This window comes from Lolium rigidum, chromosome 5 (assembly GCF_022539505.1).
Source record: "Lolium rigidum isolate FL_2022 chromosome 5, APGP_CSIRO_Lrig_0.1, whole genome shotgun sequence".
NCBI classification, from domain to species: domain Eukaryota; kingdom Viridiplantae; phylum Streptophyta; class Magnoliopsida; order Poales; family Poaceae; genus Lolium; species Lolium rigidum.
In genome coordinates, this window is record NC_061512.1 from 159,283,693 (window position 1) to 159,303,365 (window position 19,673).

Here is a 19,673-nt window from a genome sequence, read left to right on the forward strand (position 1 = left end):
ACTTCCTCGAGTGGCACAACTCGAGTCTACGTGCGGATATAAGCACCTACCCATAGACTCGGGGGATACTCCCATCGGGAGTGCTGGTCGCGCACCCGTCAGAAGATCTTGAAGAACCCAATAAACATCGGCTAATGCAACAACCAAACGAGGCATCCGATAAATAAATTAAAGCCTGGACCACGCCGTCGTGAGCCTCTAGATGCCATGCTAGAGCATGAAGGCAAGACCATCACACTAGTAGAAAAACCCTTATAGGCGGAGCTTAGTTCTGTGGCGCATCACCAAAAATGCGTCACATAAAGTTATTTTGTGGTGCACCAGACACGGTGCGCCACAGAAATAGCTTAATTTTGTGGCGCACCAGGGATCCATGCGCCACAGAAATTTGGTGGGGCCAGCCCCAATCATTGGTTTCACTATTTCTGTGGCGCACAGGATCACGTGCGCCACAGAAATAAGACATTCTGTGGCGCACTGGCCTGGTGCGCCACTGAATTAAGACTTTCTGTGGCGCACTGGTCCTGGTGCGCCACTGAATTAAGACTTTCTGTGGCGCACGTGGGATGGTGCGCCACAGAAACTACACATTTCTGTGGCGCACATGAGTTCCATGCAACTCCACCCCCCCCCCCCGTCCGTGGATCGCCTTTTTAACCTCTGTAAAAAATAAAAAAAATAGATACAAATTTCAAAAAATAAATTCCTTGAAGATGCCTATGTATTATGTCATCTTTTACCACTGAGAATTAACAAACAATAATTTGGACTTTTTTTGCAAAATTACGTGGGAAAATCATCAAACTGGATTTCTGGTTGCATACGAACTCGAAAAAAAACGCATAATATATCAAAATGTTCCCACGAAAAATCTACATCCGAATTCACCCGGGCTTGCCTGGTTGGACAATTTTTAGAATCTACAAATTCGAAAAGAGTAAAAAGTTACGGGCAGTTAAAGATTTTTTGCTGCAAAAAACAAAAAAAAGAAAAAAAAATTCTTTGGCGCACCAAGTGCCCATGCGCCACAGAATTAACGTTCGAAATTTGAAATTTCTGGTGCCCACTTCTCCTTCTCTCCTCCATTTCTCCACTTCTCCCCTTCTCCCATTCTCCACTTCTCCCCTTCTCCTCCTCTCCTCTTCTCTTCCTCTCCTCCACTTCTCCACTTCTCCCCTTCTCCTCCTCTCCTCTTCTCTTCCTCTCCTCCACTTCTCCTCTCTCCTCTCCTACACCGGCGACCAACTCCGGCGACCTACTCCGGCAACCTACTCCGGCGACCACGACCAACACCTCCTCCGGCGACCACCTCCTCCACAACAACCACCTTCTCCTCCTCCTCCTCCGGCCACCACCACCACCACCACCACCTCCACCTCCACCTCCACCTCCTCCTATTCCACCACCACCACCACCACCACCACCTCCACCTCCACCTCCACCTCCACCTCCTCCTATTCCACCACCACCACCACCACCACCACCACCACCACCACCTCTGGCCGGCCTCATCCTCCACCCACCCACCCACCCCACCTCACGCAACCAACCACCCACCTCCGGTGACCTTCCAGAAAAATTTAAAAAAAAAATCGGCGGCCCCAGATCTAGATCTGGCCGCCACTTTTTTTGAAATTTTAAAAAAAAATTCTGTGGCGCCACAGAAATAAGACTTTCTGTTTCTGTGGCGCACCACCGTCCGGTGCGCCACAGAAATAAGGCTTTCTGTGGCGCATTGGCTGGTGCGCCACAGAATCCTTATTTTTGTGGCGAGAATTTTGTGGCGCACCACCCATGCACCACAGAATGTGTTTTTGGTGCGCCACTGATGAGGCTTTTCCTACTAGTGTCAGATCCTTCATGTGAGGCCTAGCACCGTCACAGACTATGCTCTACTAGAAATATCCGCATCGTCGTCGATATGATGAAAAATCCCGGTGGACGCGTCAGCTAAAACTTTAATTTGCTGGAATTCAGAACTCGATAAGTCCTGCGCGGCCCAAGCTGAATTACGCTAGTTTTATAGATTCGTGTTCGGCGACGCGTGTTTGAAGTAGGTTCCCCACATTTGCTCATGCAATAAACTGATTCCCGATCCGTTTGGATGCATCAGACTAGTTTACCAATATCCCTATGATCAAAATATTCATCTACAAAGGAAATAATGAAATATTGCCTTTTCGTGATCAAAGAAAGAAGAAGTCGAAGATATGAAGGTCGACCCAATAATACTTCCTAGAGTAGTGATCAAAGAAAGAAGAAGTCGAAGATATGAAGGTCGACCCAATAATACTTCCTAGAGTAGTACAACTTGAGTCTATGCGCGACTGCAAGCACCCGCCCATAGACTCGGGGGCTACTCCCATCGAGAGCGCTGAGCGCGCATCCGATAGAAAATTCGAACATCATAGAAGCAAGGATCTGAAAACTTTGGCTACTGCGTCAACTAAACAAGGCACTCGATAGTTCGGGTGAACAAAAATATATTCATTTAATTCTTTAATCAAACAAAGCTTCGAGTTTGTTTTGCAGGTGAATGAATCAAGGTTTGAAGACTCAACTCAAGTTTGCGACTCAAGTAGAGCCTACTCCTATTGGGAGCACGTGGATTCAAAAAAACCGACATCAAGTTCTTCTTCGAGTAGTACAACTTGATTCTACGCGCGGCTGCAAGCACCCGTCCATAGACTCGGAGGATACTCCCATCGGGAGCGCTGGTCGCGCACCCAATAAAAAAACAACTCCGACTCTTCATCAAGCAGAGATTCATCATTCTTCGACTGATCAAGACACTCGGAGGTGATATTCGTAATGCTTGAGTCTCTACGCAAGTCTTCAACTTTACTAGACACTCGGGTACCCATTATTGCTATACCCGGTGCAGTTATTATGGAGGTGGATCAACACAAGGAGTCGACAAGTTAGACCCACATGTAATATCGACTTGTACTAGAAGAAAGAGGACTCCAATATATAATAGACTAGGGACTCTTGTCAATCTTAACCTGGTTGCATATATAAAGCCAGACATGGACACCCCTTTGAGATAGTCCCTCCGTTCTGATTTAATCTACATTCTAGAGAAAATAAGACAACCTACTATTGCATTGACATCGTTACTCTTATGCTTGCAGGACCAACATAAGGTTACATGCATCATGTCATTTATTCAAAGCAGATCTTGCCTCTAAACCTATCTGCCATTTATTCAATGAGCCCTTAAATTATTGACTGTCTTATTAATTTTAGATGTTTAGATGTGATCCCTTAGTTTAAAAGACACTTTCAAATGGTTGTGTAGCATTCCTTATTAAGTATCAGTATAACGTAACTAGCTAGGAGCCACCACAGTGATTTTGTGTCGTCAGCCGTCCGATCCACACGTTTAACACTCATGATGCATCGGCCATCCGACCGCACGCCCTCAGAAACTTTTCTCCCGTCACCTGCACGGTCACGGCCCGCCAAACGTTGATGGGGAGCTACTCTTGGGACCGAGTTAGAAGCTTTCTGGTGCTTCGGGCCGAGATGCTCCTAACGCAGCGTCGGATATTTTTATAGCCCATTTATTAACCGGGCCTCCGTTCGATATGGACACCATATCCATAGGCAGCCCCTCTACATATTCCGTTTCTCTCCCCGCTGTTCATTGACCCTGCCGGCGCAGCCGAAGGCCATGATGGTGCCGCCATTTCTTCGTGTGATTAATGGCCTAGAAGGTGAGCGTCCACTGTCCTTTATGTTCCCTGCCGTTTCGGTTGTAGAGGATTATTTGTGCCCGCCCATCTCCTCTTCCATAAGCCATGCTTGATGCCTTGCAGCATTTTTGATTTTTTCCCCACCCTACCTTAGACCATTGGTGCTAATCCTTTTGTTTCTTTGGTGATTATCCCAGAGATTACGGCGGCGGCGAGACGGTGATGACGGCCGGTTGAGCGGTGGCGACGGTGGCCTTGTGGTTAATTTCCTCAAGAGCGTGGCCATCCCCATCCGGTGCACGGAGCAGGTGCTGCTGGCAGTCACCCCAGCGCTGGGCTGCCCCATTGGAGAGTTTCCGTGCAAATATCTGGGGCTGCCCCTTTCTTTATCCAAGCTTCAAAAGATGGACGTGCAACCCTTAATCGACAAGCTCGCTCGGAAGCTCTCCTTTTGGAAAGCTAGGCTCCTATCCAAAGAGGGCCGGGCGACCTTTGTCCAGGCGGTGATGACCTCCACCGTCATTTACCAGCTCATCGCCTTGGATGTTGATCCTTGGGTGCTGCAGCTCATCGACAAGTTGCGTAGAGGCTTCCTCTGGGTGGGGCAAGAAGATGCTCGTGGTGGAAATTGTCTGGTGGCCTGGCACTCGGTTTGTCAGCCCAAATCGCTCGGTGGGCTCGGCCTCCACAACCTTAAATGGCTCAATGCCTCCCTCCGCGCAAGGTGGATATGGTTCCTCCGAACGAGTACGTCCAAGCCATGGCTCGGATTGGATCTGGTTGTCTCCAAGGATGCCATGGCTATCTTCAATGCCGCGATCCGTATCACGGTGGGCTCGGGCGGCCAGGTGCTCTTCTGGACGGACCCTTGGATTGATGGGCTCAGCGCCACTGCCATTGCTCCGGCGGTGGTTGCCCTTGTGCGACCATGCCGGCTGCGCACGGCCACGGTCCAGCATGGTCTCGTCGCAAACCGGTGGACGGCTGATATTGGTGGACGGCTCTCCGTCGACACGGTGGTGCAGTTCTTTGGCCTCTGGACGAGGATCCAGCGCGTTCAGCTAGTTCCTGGAAGCCCGGACTCCTTTGCCTGGAAGTTCAGTGCCGACGGCACTTACTCCACTAGGTCGACTTACATCGCGTGCTTTTCCGGGCGCACGGCGCAGCCAGCCGCTAGCCAGGTCTGGAACTCCTTCGCACCGCCAAAGTTCAAGTTCTTTGGCTGGCTTGCAGTGTGGGGTAGATGTTGGACAGCGGATCGCCTTGAACGGCGAGGCCTGGCCAACAATGGGGCATGTCCTCTCTGCGTGCGGACGGACGAAACGCTGGATCACCTTCTCCTCCAGTGCCCTTTCGCCCGCTCCATCTGGCTTCGCGTCTTCCGCCAGCAGGGGTGCCTGCCTTTGCTGCCTCCGGTGACGGCGTCCCTCACCAACTGGTGGCCAGAGGCGGAAGCGAGGACAACCCACAAGCACAGACGTGCCACCAACTCCATCATCCTCCTCACTTTGCGCTCCCTTTGGCTTGAGCGAAACGCGAGGCTCTTTGACGGGGCAGCATGCACTGCCACTGCGCTCGCCAATCGTATCTTAGACGAGTGGAAAAGCTGGCTGGCTGCCAGGTCCTCAGGTAGGGGTAGATCGGATAGAGGAATAGGATAGTGTGCTAACTCGCTGGCCTGCGTTGCCTGCTTTGGGTAGTGCTTTCAGCCGCCTTTGTAACCTGTGGATCCTTTCTTCCTAAGCTTAATATAATGACCGCAGATCTCCTGCGAGTTCTCAAAAAAAAAAAAAACGGTGGGCGATGAGGCGGAGGCATTAGCGGCTCGACGCCGCATAGGATACTGATGAGGAGATGGTGGTTGTGTCTCACCAGTGCAAGAGGACGCGGTGGCGGCTCGCTGGTGTAAAGGAGGAGGCGGGGGCTTTCGCTGGGCTAGACTACTCGACTCTCTCGGGCTCATCTTTCGTCGCGGAATCGCTTCACACACGGCATTTTGCATACGATTCCTGTACGACACTTCGTCCAAAACGTTAACTATTGATCCATGCCCAAAAGTCCTTGTCCGGTTGCTCCTACTCCAGCCCAAATCAAAGCCCAAACCCTGCCCACGACTCTGCATCCTCATCCTCTTCCAAAACAAATCGTTCCCCATCTTATTTAAGGTCATCTTCAAGGGTGACGTAAACAGGCGCTGAGTGACCGTTTGCGTCCGTTCGGGCCGAAAATGCGTCTGATACCCCCTCCAGCGGGGTGACGCACAGTGACCGAGCCGTTCGCAGCGACATAAACATGACCCAAATATGCGTTAGGTTTGCGTCTCTGTGGACGCTGCGCGGACCAGCTTCCATGATCGACGACGGAGTTCATAGACCTCGTCAGCGACGACGACCAGTTGGCAGTACCTAGTTTTACCACGCCTTTCTGGCCTTTCTAAAGTTTTCTTATGTTTTTATTAATGTAAATTATGACTTTTATGAATAAAAAAAATATGGGTCGTGCCGCTGGAGCCACCCCCGATGCAAACGGACGCGCGGTCGAATTCGACCATTTGGGACATGGCTACTGGTCACGGCGCGCGGTCGAATTCGACGCGAAGCGTCCGTTTAGGCGTCCGAAATGCGACGCCCCGCTGGAGATGCCCTAAGTGTTATATGTATATGGGTTGTAGCCTATGTAGGAAAACCATGGCTATTGGTCACGTCTCTCGCGACTCCGGAGGCCCCAGCCACCTCCACCGAAAACAACCTTCCCACCACGGTGGTCTGGGGTTGGTGGTCGCCATGGACAGCTGCACAGGCTGCTGGGGCGGCGGCGTGAGGCGTATCAGTGGTGAGGCGATCTTGACGGAGCCCTAGGTCGGGGTGGCGGCGGTGGTTGCCAACGGCGGCGCGTCGTGCTGGCGGCGGAGGTGCAGGGGTATGGTCCGGTTGGGCAAACCCTAGATCGGTTCAACCCTAGTCCTCTCCGCGGTTTTGGCTGTCGACGGTGGAGGGCCGGCTGATGGATTGCAAGGCGCTGTTGCGAGGTCTTCTTCGTCTAGTGTCTCCGTCTTTGCCTTGGCCGTCTCGGGATGGTCGGCGCCGTTGGGGTCCGATCTGAATAAAGGCGGCGGTCCTCAGGTTCTTCTCACACCAATTTGAAGATTTATAGGAAGCTTGTTCCCATCAGTCTGGATGAATTTTCAGAATTTTCTGTAACTTGTAAAAATATCTTTTAACTTTTTTGAATGGTGAGAGCACTGAAGCGAAGTAAAGAAGATGTTATTCGGAGACGACTCCATTCTCAAGTCCTGCCCAAACCCAAAGCCACGGCGCATGTGCATGTGCCTCCCGTTCAGGTCGCACCCACGTAGGATCGGACGATTATCGTACCCAATTTGTCGTATGTATAGCAACGCTCCTTTCGTTGTTCGTCTGGGTAGCCAGAATTCAAGGACGAAGAGGAGATGGTTTGCGCCTTAATTAACCGCTTCGTACCAGAGGTGAGGAAAAATAGGACGGCATCAGTTCCTAGCCACCCGCAGTTACAGCTAGCACACACCTTCATGAGGAAGATGGAGTGGTCTGTTTGCTCTGCTTTCTTACTTTTCTAATAATGGTTATACGTTTTTTTCTTTCTTTGTCGTTTGTACTCCATTGAATTATGTTAAGAGTCCACGATGATTCTCAGCCATATATTCGTTCATGAGTATGTGGTACCTGTTAGGGAAATATGCTTGTTGTATTACCAGGGGGCCAAAAGCCACAATATATAGTACATGTACAGGTGGAAATATGCAGGAAGCCCCCTAACATATGGGGAAACTATAATATACAAATATATACATCTAACACCCCCCCTCAAACTCATGGTGGATCCACAACACTGAGTTTGGAGAGTAAGAAATCATGCTGCGCTCGAGTCTGTGCCTTCGTAAAGAAATCCGCCAACCGCAAATCTGAAGGCACATAATGAACCGCAACAACATCATCCTGTACCTGAGCACGTGTGTAAAAAGCATCAACACCAATATGCTTGGTCAGCTCATGCTTGACCGGATCACGTGCAATACTGATAGCACCTGTATTGTCAGACAAAAGTGGAGTGGGTGTCGTAACAGAGACCCCAAAATCTGCAAGCAACCACCGTAACCAAGTCACCTCAGCAATCAACAAAGCCATAGCCCGCAACTCAGCCTCAACACTCGAACAGGAAACGGCGACCTGTTTCTTCGTCTTCCAAGCAACAAGCGAACCACCAAGAAACACACAGTAAGCAGAAAGTGAACGACGATCCGTAGGATCACTCGCCCACGTAGCATCCGAATAGCACTGGAGCTGGAGAGAGCTGGAACGGGGAAAGAAAAGACGACGAGTGATCGTGCCACGAAGGTAACGTAGAACACGGAGGAGATGACTATAGTGAACAAGTGGTAGGAGCTGAGACAAACCGACTCGGAATATGAACAGGATAAGAAATATCGGGACGAGTGACAGCAAGATAAACAAGACTCCCAACAAGATGGCGATAACGGGTGGGATCAGGAAGAGGATCACCATCAGTAGGACGAAGCTTAACATTAAGCTCCATAGGAGTATCGACCGTGCGCTCATCCCCAAGAGCAGCACGAGCAAGAAGATCCTGAATGTACTTTTCCTGAGAGATAGAAAAGCCATCAGAAGTGGAGGAAACCTCAATGCCAAGGAAATAGCGAAGAGGACCAAGATCAGTCATAAGAAACTGATCACGAAGACGAGCCTTGACAAAGGCAATATACTCAGGATCATCACCAGTAATGATCATATCATCAACATAAAGAAGAAGAAGAGTACGTCCACGAGGAGAAGTGTGAACGAAAAGTGCTCGGATCATGAAGACTAGAAGAGAAACCAGCAGCAGTCACGACAGAGGCGAAGCGCTCAAACCAGGCACGAGGAGCCTGTTTGAGACCATAGAGAGAACGTCGAAGACGACAAACCATCCCATCGGGAACAGAATACCCAGGAGGAGGCTGCATGTAAACCTCCTCACTCAACTCGCCATTAAGAAAAGCATTCTGAACATCAAGCTGGGAGACGGACCAGCGGCGAACGAAGCAACGAGCAAGAAGGGTACGCACGAGTAGTCATATGAGCCACAGGGGCAAAAGTCTCATCATAGTCACGGCCGTGCTCCTGCTGAAAACCACGAGCCACAAGACGCGCTTTATAGCGCTCAAGAGATCCATCAGAACGAGTCTTAATTTTATAGACCCACTTACACGTGATGGGACGAACACCAGAAGGGGGAGAAACAAGATCCCAAGTGCCAGTGCGCTCAAGCGCAGCGATCTCCTCAGCCATGGCAAGCTGCCATTCGGGATGACGCTCGGCATCCCGATAAGAAGTCGGCTCGGAAACGACAGAGAGACCATACCGACTAGGAGAGTAACGAGCTGGAGCTCGACGCCGACGCACGAGGCCGTGAAGGGGAAGCTCATCTCGCGAAGACAAGTCATCAGAAGAAGAGGAAGAAGGAACAGCATCGGAAGGAGCCGAAGCCGGAGAACGAGGAGTACTAGGTGGACTAGACGAACGAGAGGATGGCGCCGAGGAGGGCGCATCAGAAGTAGGAGGGAGGGGAGGAGGAACAGCAGGGGGTGCATCCGGAAAAAGAAGAAAAGAGATATCATCCACCGGGTAAGTACCCGAGGTGGGGCGAGGATAGAAGGGACGCGTCTCATCAAACGTGACGTCACGAGAGATGCGCATCCGACGACCAACGGGGTCCCAACAGCGATAGCCCTTATGCTCATCACTGTATCCGAGAAAAACACACTCAACAGACTGAGCGGTTAGTTTGGTGCGTTCACGAGGAGGCGAAGGACATAGCGAGACGCAACCAAATGAACGGAGAGTCGAGTAGTCCGGAGAAACACCGGAGAGACGCTCGAGAGGAATGCCACCACCGTAGAGCAGCGGAAGGCTGAATGTTAATGAGGTGGGCCGACGTAGCAACAGCCTCAGCCCGGAAATGTGGCGGAAGAGAAGAAGCAATCATCATAGCACGGGTGGTCTCAAGAAGATGACGATGCTTACGCTCGGCGACGCCATTTTGAGCATGCGCGCCGGGACAAGAAAACTGAGCGAGGGTTCCCTCCTCGGCAAGGACACCACGAAGGTGCTCGGGAGATATACTCACCGGCGAGAATCAGCACGGAACACGCGAATGGGTGAGGAATGCCGAGTGCGGACCATGGCCGCAAAACGCCGATAAATAGAGAGCACCTCACCGCGAGAGTGCATAAAAAACACCCAGGTGTACCGTGAAAAATCATCAATGAATAAGATATAGTATCGATGGCCCCCTTTCGAAGCGAAGGGAGCCGGACCCCAAACATCCGAATGGACTAAATCGAACGGTCGCCGAGAGACGAGACACACTAGTAGGATAAGGAAGCTGAATCTGTTTGCCTAACCTACAGCCACCGACGAGTGTAACGACCCATCTCCGAGACGGACCCCGAAGGCCACGATGAACCAAAGACGACAGGCGAGAGTCACAAAGGTGACCAAGACGATGATGCCACTGCTGAAAAGAGCCGGTGACAGAGGCAACAACCGGAGGAGAACGGCAGATGGAGTGGCAGCGGAAGGAACACGAAGCCGATCCTAACTCCCAAAGCCCCGGAGACTTACGGCTACGAGGGCCGGCTCCAACCAGGGCTCGTGTGCGACGATCCTGAACCGCACAAGACTCGGCGTCAAGAATGACACGACAACCGGAATCGGTGAGCTGGCTAGCGGAGAAAAGGTTCATCCGAAGGCGAGGAACATGAGAAACATCGGGGACCAGAGAAAGAGGGAGTAGAAAGGGTGCCACTACTAGAAACAGGAATAGAGGTACCATCAGCCGTGACAACACGGACAGGAGAAATAAGAGACCGAAGAGCAGACAGAATAGAAGACTCAGAGGTCATATGAAAGGAAGCTCCAGAATCAAGATACCACGGGGACGTACCGATCGTGTAGAAGCCGGTGGTCGCGTAGTGCCGGAAGAGTCGATCACGGAACCAGCGAGCGCCGGCGAGGAAGAGTCCGTAGTAGCGAGCGGACCACGAAGACCCCCGAGAATGTCCCGATCGGAGAGTGCAACTGCAGAAGATTCGAAGAGCCAGCCTGCCGACGATCCTGGAACTGGCCGACGTAAGCGGGATCCCGCGTCCAACAGGTGGAGGAAGTGTGGCCAACCTTGCCACGGTAGGTGCAATAAGGACGAGGGCGGAGACTCGGACCGCGAGGCTGCTGACGTAAACTGGAATCCCAAGCATCAAGCAGGCGGTGAAGCTGCGCTATCTCATGCGCGAGAGAGGCGCGACCGGAGAGGTCGACGTACAATCGGGGGCCGACGAGGAGCTATCAGCCACACGCACAGAGGCCACCAAAGGGGGCGGCGGAGAGCAACATGCCGATGAAGACAGATGCGGCAAAGCGCGGTCATAACCACGTGAAGAGGCCGCGAAAGTCGGTGTAGAGCGGCAGGCCGACGCAGACGACGAAGCGCGGCCATAACCGCAGGAAGAGGCCGCAAAGGTCGATGTAGAGCGGCAGGCCGACATAGAGGAAGTCGGCGAAGAGGAAGTCGGCGAAGCGCGTGCAGAGCCGCGTGAAAAGGCCGCAAAAGTCGATGTAGAGCGGCAGGCCGAGGGAGACAAAATCGGCGAAGCACGGCCAGAGCCGCGGGAAGAGGCCGCGAAAGTCGGTGAAGAGCGGCGAGCCGACGTAGACGGAGTCGGTGAAGCGCGGGCAGAGCCGCGTGAAGAGGCCGCAAACGGCGACGAAAAATAGCTAGCAGTCATGCACGGAGGCAGCGGACAAATACCAAGTACCGAAGGTGGGCCCAAAGAAGGGGCGGGATCAGCGGAAGACATAGTTTTTTTTTTTACTTTTTTTTTTTTTTTTTTTTTTTTACCTCAGATTGAAGTCACCACGGCCACGCAGAAAAAATCGGGCCGATCAGAGAGCAGAGCGACGGACAGGCAGGGAGCAATCGGGCTGGAGCAATCTGACCCTGGACGATCTTGGATGAGGACAAGCACCACGCGCGGACGTGCGACGATGGAAGGCAACTTCCCAATGCAATCTTGGATGAGGACAAGCAGCAGAGCAAGGATGCAGACCAAGTGGATGGTGAATCGGCCAGAGCTGGGAAGAATCGGCCGGGGCTGGGGGGAATCCACGCACCACGCGCGGACGTGCGTGCGGACGGAGGCGACGGAGTCCCGAGCTGAATCGGGAGCGGGGCGGGCGATGCGGACAGCCACGCCTGGAATCAGGCGGCGCGGGGCGGACGGCCTGGAGCAGGCGGCGCGGGGAATCAGATCGGGGCGGGGCAGGGCGGAGGAGAGGGCGGCGACCGGCGGGAGATGGCAGGGCGGCGGCCGGCGACGAGGAAGAGACGGCCGGCGACGAGGAAGAGATGGCCGGTGGCAGGGAAGAGATGGCCGGCGCGGGTGAACAAGCCAAGACGCACGGACTAGAAAAATAGGACCAAAATTTGCTCTGATACCATGTTAGGGAAATATGCTTGTTGTATTACTGCAGGAGTCAAAGCCACAATATATAGATACGTATACGAGTGGAAATATGCAGGAAGCCCCCTAACATATGGGGAAACTATAATATACAAATATATACATCTAACAGTACCAACTTCTCATATTTCGTTCCGTGACACGAGGACTAAACAAACTGACCTCATCGAATTATTGTGAAACATTCTTATTATTGTAAACAATTCACCTTCACGCTTCAGCTTCCCAACCAATTGTTGTGTGCAATCGTGAATCGTGAACATGGGAAATGTTAACACGAACTGTATGTACGTGCTTGATTGGTATCTACAGTTGCCAGCAGAGCAGACGTAATCATTCTCTTATCAATTTTTTCTTGAGTGTATTGAAATAATTGTTATGAATAAAAAAACAATGCCCCCTAATTTTTCAATTGCAATGGTTTGTGTTTTCTTTTTGAAACAATTGCAGTGACTTGTATTTTTCTTGAAACAATTGCAGTAACTTGCGTTTCTTCTGTTATGAGTGTCTGATCTTATATGTCTTTTTTACTGCCATTTACCATCTTGCAAAATATATCATGTGTCTTATACAATATCTCTAAAATGCTCAACCTACCGTGCTCAAATATATCTTGTGTATAATATAGTAGTTTTTAAATTTCTCACGTTTTACTCAACATAGAATAACTTTGGAGAAGATATAGGAGGACTTTCTTGTAACGAAGTAACTTGTGTTCAACTACCGTGGAGTTCAACTTGCACAACTGAGCCTACCTTCTACAAGGTAAACTCTGAACAGGTTGGTAAACAGAGATGGTTTGTGCTCAGCTCTAGACATCAGTAGTTTTAGCTACTAAATTAGGTTTTATTAGTGCACCGTGCACATCAACGCTTCCAGTATTCATTTAAATCTGATGAACTGGTAATTATTCTCCTGCTATAGTATTATTACTTTCCACATTGTTCCTCTCATCTGCAATTATGCCAATGTCATCCACATATCTTCACAGTAACCTTTTTTTTTCACCTGTATGATCTTGCTTACAGTATAGAACTTACTTATATGATCCAGACTAATTGTTGCATGATAGCTACACGGGAACATCGGTTAAGTCGAGACTCAAGAGGATACACATGTTCTTTGCCAGTTAGTTGATGCCTTCTCTAGATATTGAGGATATAATGCCCTCCTTAGATACAGATGATCACATGCTTCAGCAAGCCAGTGTACTTACTAGATCGGCTGGTTTTATAATATGATCTCAGTTGGCTTTAGAATATATAATTTAGTAATTTAGTCTGTACAAACTTGAGGAAACTCTTAACTTGATGGAAGAGTTGAATTTCTTGTGAACATCGTTCTTAGTGGTATATTTATGCTGGCCTTTGGCATTCTACACTGTTTTCCTAGAGTTGAATTGTGTGGAAGAGTACAAGATGCTAGACTTTTAAAGGATAGACTGTTCTAAAAAAATTCCTTTGTGACATCACATGTATTAAGGCATGCTAATTCCAGTTATTCAGATTTTTATAAAATGTGTCTACTATCCAAATTTTCCTACCATTTCTATCACTCATCCCTCAGAGAAGGACGGGCGCGGCAATGCGCGCAATTTATGGTCTAGTTTATTTTGAATATCGGTTGGTGTTTACGGTGCTAAGTAGAGCTCTATTCTTGATATTCTTGATGCTTAGTTTGTGGGATTGAAAACGAAACTTCTCGGACCTATCCTGCTTCATGTAGTAGAAATAGACGCATTCACGCCTCGTGTCCGTTTTAATTACGCTGTTGGGACGTGAACGCAGTTGGATAAAGGTCAATGCCAGACCCGAGCATTGTTGCTATCCCTATATACGTGGATTGGTCTTCAAAGAAACCAACACTCCGGAAGCCTCGCCATTTCTCTCCATCTAAACCCTCCCGTCCCCTCCGTGGTGCGCGTCCCGCAGGTTAGGGTTCAGCAGAGGTAGGATGTCGGCGCCGTGGTGGGATTCCGACTGGAAGGACCGGTCGGCGCCTGAGAGCCGCGTCCATGTTGGCAACCTCCCCTGGAGCACCGACGAGCGCTCACTCAAGGACGCCTTCGCCAACTACGGCCCGCGCAGCGCCGAGGTGAGTCGGGGTACTTCGGTCGATGCGATGGACTGGCGGCGCTTTGGTGCCTCCGGTCGTGTATTTCCCCTCTTCTTTGTTGCTGGCAAGTTTATTTATTATACACTATATAAAAGCTAGCTTTTTTGATGCGCTGAGAGCAACTCCACGTCATTTGGCACTGTTCATGCACATTTTTTTGGCCAACCAGACCACGACACGATTGCAGAATGCTACAGGAAAAAGCGGTGAACAGTACCCGTGATGAACAGTACCCGTGAACAGTGCCGGTGGATGTGCAGTACGCTGTGAACAGTGCCGGTCACCATGAAAACTATCCCTGCGATGAACAGTGTCCGTAATAGTAGAGTGAACAGTCAGTACCGATTTTCCCCCTCCCGTAGTAATTTTTCGATGCAACTTCGCATAGAAAATAAAGTTCGACAATTTAAGATATTTTTTTAAGATTCGCGCTATTTAGAGCAAATGGCCAAATACGGATATTTAATGCTTTTTTCAACAAAAAAAACTGCCGCCACGGGCGCTTCGATTTTCCCCCCTCCCACGGTAATTTTCCGAAGCAACTTCGCACGAAAAAGAAGTTTGGCAATTTAATGTGTTCACCGAATATTCGCGGCATTTATAGCAAGCTGAAAAATACGGATATTTAGTGAATTTTGGAAAAAAAAAGCAACACAATACCGCATTTAGAGCAAATGGTCAAATGCGGATATTTAGTGTTTTTTCAAAACAAAGAAAAATGCCGCCACGGGCGCGTCGGTTTTTCCCCCTCCCATGATAATTTTTCGAAGCAACTTCGCACGAAAAAGAAGTTTGGCAATTTAATATGTTCACCGAATATTCGCGGCATTTATAGCAAGCTGCAAAATACGAATATTTAGTGAATTTTGGAAGAAAAAAAGCAACACAATGCCGCCACGGGCGCGGCGGTTTTTCCGCCTCTCTCGCGATAATTTGTCGACGCAATTTCCCACACAAGAAAAAATACTTGGATGATTCAATATATATATCGAACATTTGCGCCATTTAGAGCAAACGGCCAAATGTAGATACTTAGTGGATTATCAAAAAAAAAGTTTGACAATTTAATATGTTCACCGAATATTCGTGGCATTTATAGCAAGCTGCCAAATGCGGATATTTAGTGAATTTGGAAAGAAAAAAAAGCAAAACAATGCTGCCACGGGCGCGGCGGTTTTTCCGCCTCTCTCGCGATAATTTGTCGATGCAATTTCCCACACACAAAAATACTTGAATGATTCAATATATATACCGAACATTTGCGCTATTTAGAGCAAACGGCCAAATATGGGTACTTAGTGGATTTAAAAAAAAAACGCAAAAGAATGCCGCCACGGGCGCGGCGTGCCGCCGCGCTAAAGCCTACTAGTTTGTTTTAGATTTGGATGGATCTGTGCGTGCATGTTTGCTCTAGGTTTAGATCCAGTTTAGCCGCATTGTTTAGTCCTCGTTTACATCAGATCTGTCATCGCACGTGCTCGATCTGCCTGTCCCCTCTCCCCCGACACTGATTTTTGAAGGATTAAGATCTCAAGGAAATGCCCAGCAGCCTCAAATGTCACACAAGTTTATGCTTGGTCGATATTAGTAGTACTATCACGCTTTCCTCTGTTAATTTATGGCTATTGTTGATGAATCTATACATATTCCTCCTCGTCGTCTAGGTTCAGGTTTCAGTTTGGCTGAGACATTTATTTTTCGTCGTTTACTCTAATCCGTGGTGGGGCTCGTGCTAGATCTCTGATCTGTTCCCTTACCTCCAACATTGACTACGATCTCATCTCTGTAAAATATTCGTCGGCCCCTCATGGACCATGGTCACACAAGTTTGTACCTTTGCTGTCCCCTCTTACTACTAGTACAGACTGAATGACATGCGTTCTAAGATGATTCCACTTGATAAAACAAGCTAGTTCCAGTTCTGAGTTGTTTGTACCACGCCTGGATCTTGTATATTTGTCTAAGGGACCCGCCTACCCGGTAGGCGGCGCCGCACAAGTGCCTGTTCGAGCAAGTACAATAGAGTCCAGTCAGCTGACTATAAGACATTAAATAATATATTTTAGATGAGTTGGAGGAAAGAGAAGAGGGGAGAGAAGGGAGGTGGGCTACTATGCAATAGCCAGCTCTTGCACGTGTTCCTAGGCACTTTGTGAGAGTGAAAGGTGGGTCATATGTTAGTAAAGTGCTTCATTCTTATAGCCAACTATTATACATATTAGCTATAAGATGACTACAAATGATATAGCATCTTGTTATAGCCAGCAGTTGACTATACTATTGGAATTGCTCTTCCGTGCGGCGGCTACCAAGCCAGCTCATTCCAGCTACTGTATAAAATGTGCGCAGGCTGTGGCCGTTCTGTATAAAAGCTGGGCTAGAAGAAAGGTTAGCGGCAGCAATAGGTTGGCATGCAGCCGCAGCATATGTACCAGAGAATCAAAATAAAAAGTCAACACAAGTTGGTATGACATGTAGTGAATCGAATAAAAAATGAGCATAATTTTTGTCAGTTGCATAGATATCTCATGAATGCAGTGTAGACCTGCTGCTCCAAAAGCTAGATCGTTGATCGTATCAGGTTGCAAAAAGACTTGCAATCGGTGAGATTCTGAAAGCAAGTTGAAAATAGATTATGAAAACAACAGCTGAGTTTTTAACTGCTCCAAACCCATCGGTCAATCATGAGAGGAAGAAATGACCTTACAATTCATATCACAAATTGTTGAGAAAGAAGTAGCCATGCAACTCATATCAGAAATTGTCTATGCATCTAGCTGCCAGGTTCAATATACCTAACTGCCAAGTTAACTAATTAGTAGCTAACTGCCAAGTTCAATCGTACATCTAGCTGCCATTTTCATACTGCTAGGTTAACTCGTGACTAGCTGCCATGTTAATTGGTGCATAGCTGCCAAGTTCATAGTTCTTATCAGCCAGATTAATTAGCACAACTGCCAAGTTCATACTCTTAGCTACCAGGTTAATTAGCACAACTGCTAAGTTCTAGTTCTTAGCAGCCAGGTTAATTAGTACAGATGTCAAGTTCATATTTCTTAGCTACCAGAATAATTAGCACAACAGTTCATAGTTCTTAGCTGCCGGGATCCCACTGCCTAGCTACCCAATTCCTAGTGTCCAGTTGCCAAATTATAGTGTCTAGCAGGCCCCGCGCTAGTGACGGACACCTCCTCGTGTTCATCGGCAGTGGCCTCCCGCAGCGTGCTCATCGGCAGCGTCGTGCCGTCATCCCCACACTAGCGAAGGATGCCTCCACCTCGTGCTCGTCGACGGCGGCATGGCAGAGCCCGTCCGGCACTAGAGACGAACATCTCCTCCTCAGTTTCGTCGGAGGCGGGGCACTGGCGCGCGGCCTGCACAAGCCTATGAACGACTCCTCCTTGGGCTCGTCGGCGGCCTAGCGGCGCCTTCGTCGGGCGGCTAGGCGCTGCATGCTTGGTGGCGACGATACGTCGATACCCTCCAGTGGAGCCTCTCACCTGCACCTCCTGACATCCTGCTTGGCGGTGACCTCCCCTTCTGCACCGTGCTGGCGCGACGGCGAGCTCCCCCGATGTTGCCTGCTCGATGTGCTCTTGCGGCGGCCTACCCCACTGTTGTGTGCTCGATGAGCTCGCCCCACATGCTCGGCGGCGGCCTCGACCGCCGGTGCGTGCTCGTGAGTCCGCGGCCTCCACCGCTGGTGCCTGCTCGCGCAGCGGCAGCCTCCTCGCGCGGCGGCGTCCTCACCTGCTCTGATCGGTGGCGGTCTTGTCCTCACTTCCATCTCCGGCGCAGCGCATTTTTTGGTGGTAGTTTCAGAGCGAGAGATATGGGGGGATTGTGTGGTCACGGCGGTAAGGATAAGATGAAGCAGTTGCGGGTGGGGTTGCGCGACGTGCTCAATAGGGACGCGATGACGTTTCACGAATCGTGATGAACCGCCGCACACGGAACCGTACCGTGCGGCGCTTCTCCTTATATTTTCCCTTGTCTAAGATAGTGATACATTGCCTAAATCTGTTAATTATTCGTGAAATTTCCCCTGTGTCTTACGTATGTCACATACATGTGATTTTTTCAGATCGTCACCGACCATGAGACTGGCAGAGCCCGCGGGTTCGGCTTCGTCAACTTTGAGGACAACAAGTCGATGAACGATGCCATCCAGGGCATGAACGGACAGGAGCTGGGTGGCCGCAACATCACCGTCAACAAGGCCAACGACCGCCCCCGCCGCTGGAGGGCATGAGCAACAGCAGCTAGGAGGTTGGCCACCCCCGCCATTTAACCTCTAGCTTATCAACTTAACGCTAGTCTCTTGTGGTCGTCTAGTTTGTGGAACTGAAATTGATCCTGCCAGTAGTCTCGTGTGGTGTTAAGTTCATGGTCGTGAAATGGAACCTGCCGACTGTCTGTATTGCGCGTCCTTATGGTTGTTGAACATCCTGTTGTCGTTTAATCAACTGCAGTCACTAGTAGAAAAACCCCCCTTTAGTACCGGTTCCAAAGGGCCTTTAGTACCGGTTTTGGAACCGGTACTAATTATCCGGCACTAAAGGCCTCCCACCTTTAGTACCGGTTCCTTACGAACCGGTACTAAAGGTGCCCGCGGGGCTCGATATCTATTTTTTTTTATTTTTTTTCACAAAAAGGCTATTTCATTTAATTTTTTTTACCCATTTTTTTCTAATTATTTTTCACTCTTTTTTTTTTTCACAATTTCTAATATTTCCGTTAGTCTCTAACTACACTTAATCTCTAGTCAATTACTTACCCTTGGTCAAACTTCCCGGTCGGTCACCCATCCTCACACTACTCCAACACTAGCACGCTTAATTTCCAGGTTCCTTTCCGTCCCACTTCCAAGTGCTTCGCGCGCATGTTGTTGATAATACTATCATAACAATCCTATTAACATGTTGGTCAATGTCACACTTCTTTATTATTTGTATTGCAAATAATTTTTTTAATAAACAAAAGTAATGATGTAATAATAATGTTGAATAAATAAATAAAATTAACTTTTTAATTTGTATTATTTTTATTTATTTTTTAAATTTTTAATATTTTTTTTGCCAAACCTTAAACCTGAAAATTTGAAAATCTTATAATTTGCTAAAAGTAATAGTAATATTCCGGGATTCAAAAAATCTTATAATATTAATTTTAATTATTTTTGGGAAAAAACCTAAAATCTTCCTGCTTTCATATTTTCATTTGGAATTTTGAGAATCTAAAAATTGGCTAACCGGGTAAACCCGGGTGAAATCGGATGTAACTTTTTCCCAGGATTTTTTTGATAT

The 19,673-nt window shown here is 49.0% G+C and overlaps 1 protein-coding gene across 1 annotated transcript; it reads left to right on the top strand.

Annotated features, from left to right (window-relative positions):
* Window positions 1-14,161: 14,161 nt before the first annotated feature.
* On the top strand, window positions 14,162-18,620 carry LOC124658426 (glycine-rich RNA-binding protein GRP2A-like). The gene is made up of 2 exons (XM_047196760.1): window positions 14,162-14,346; window positions 18,452-18,620. The coding sequence occupies exons 1-2, from the start codon at window positions 14,206-14,208 to the stop codon at window positions 18,617-18,619; spliced, it is 309 nt and encodes a 102-aa protein (XP_047052716.1). The 5' UTR covers window positions 14,162-14,205; the 3' UTR covers window position 18,620.
* The last annotated feature ends 1,053 nt before the right edge of the window (window positions 18,621-19,673 follow it).

Bases quoted from the DNA above. Each gene is read 5' to 3' on its own strand.
- LOC124658426 (XM_047196760.1), top strand. From the start codon at position 14,206: ATGTCGGCGCCGTGGTGGGATTCCGACTGGAAGGACCGGTCGGCGCCT. The intron at 14,347-18,451 runs GTGAGTCGGGGT...TGATTTTTTCAG, and splicing joins ACGGCCCGCGCAGCGCCGAG to ATCGTCACCGACCATGAGAC.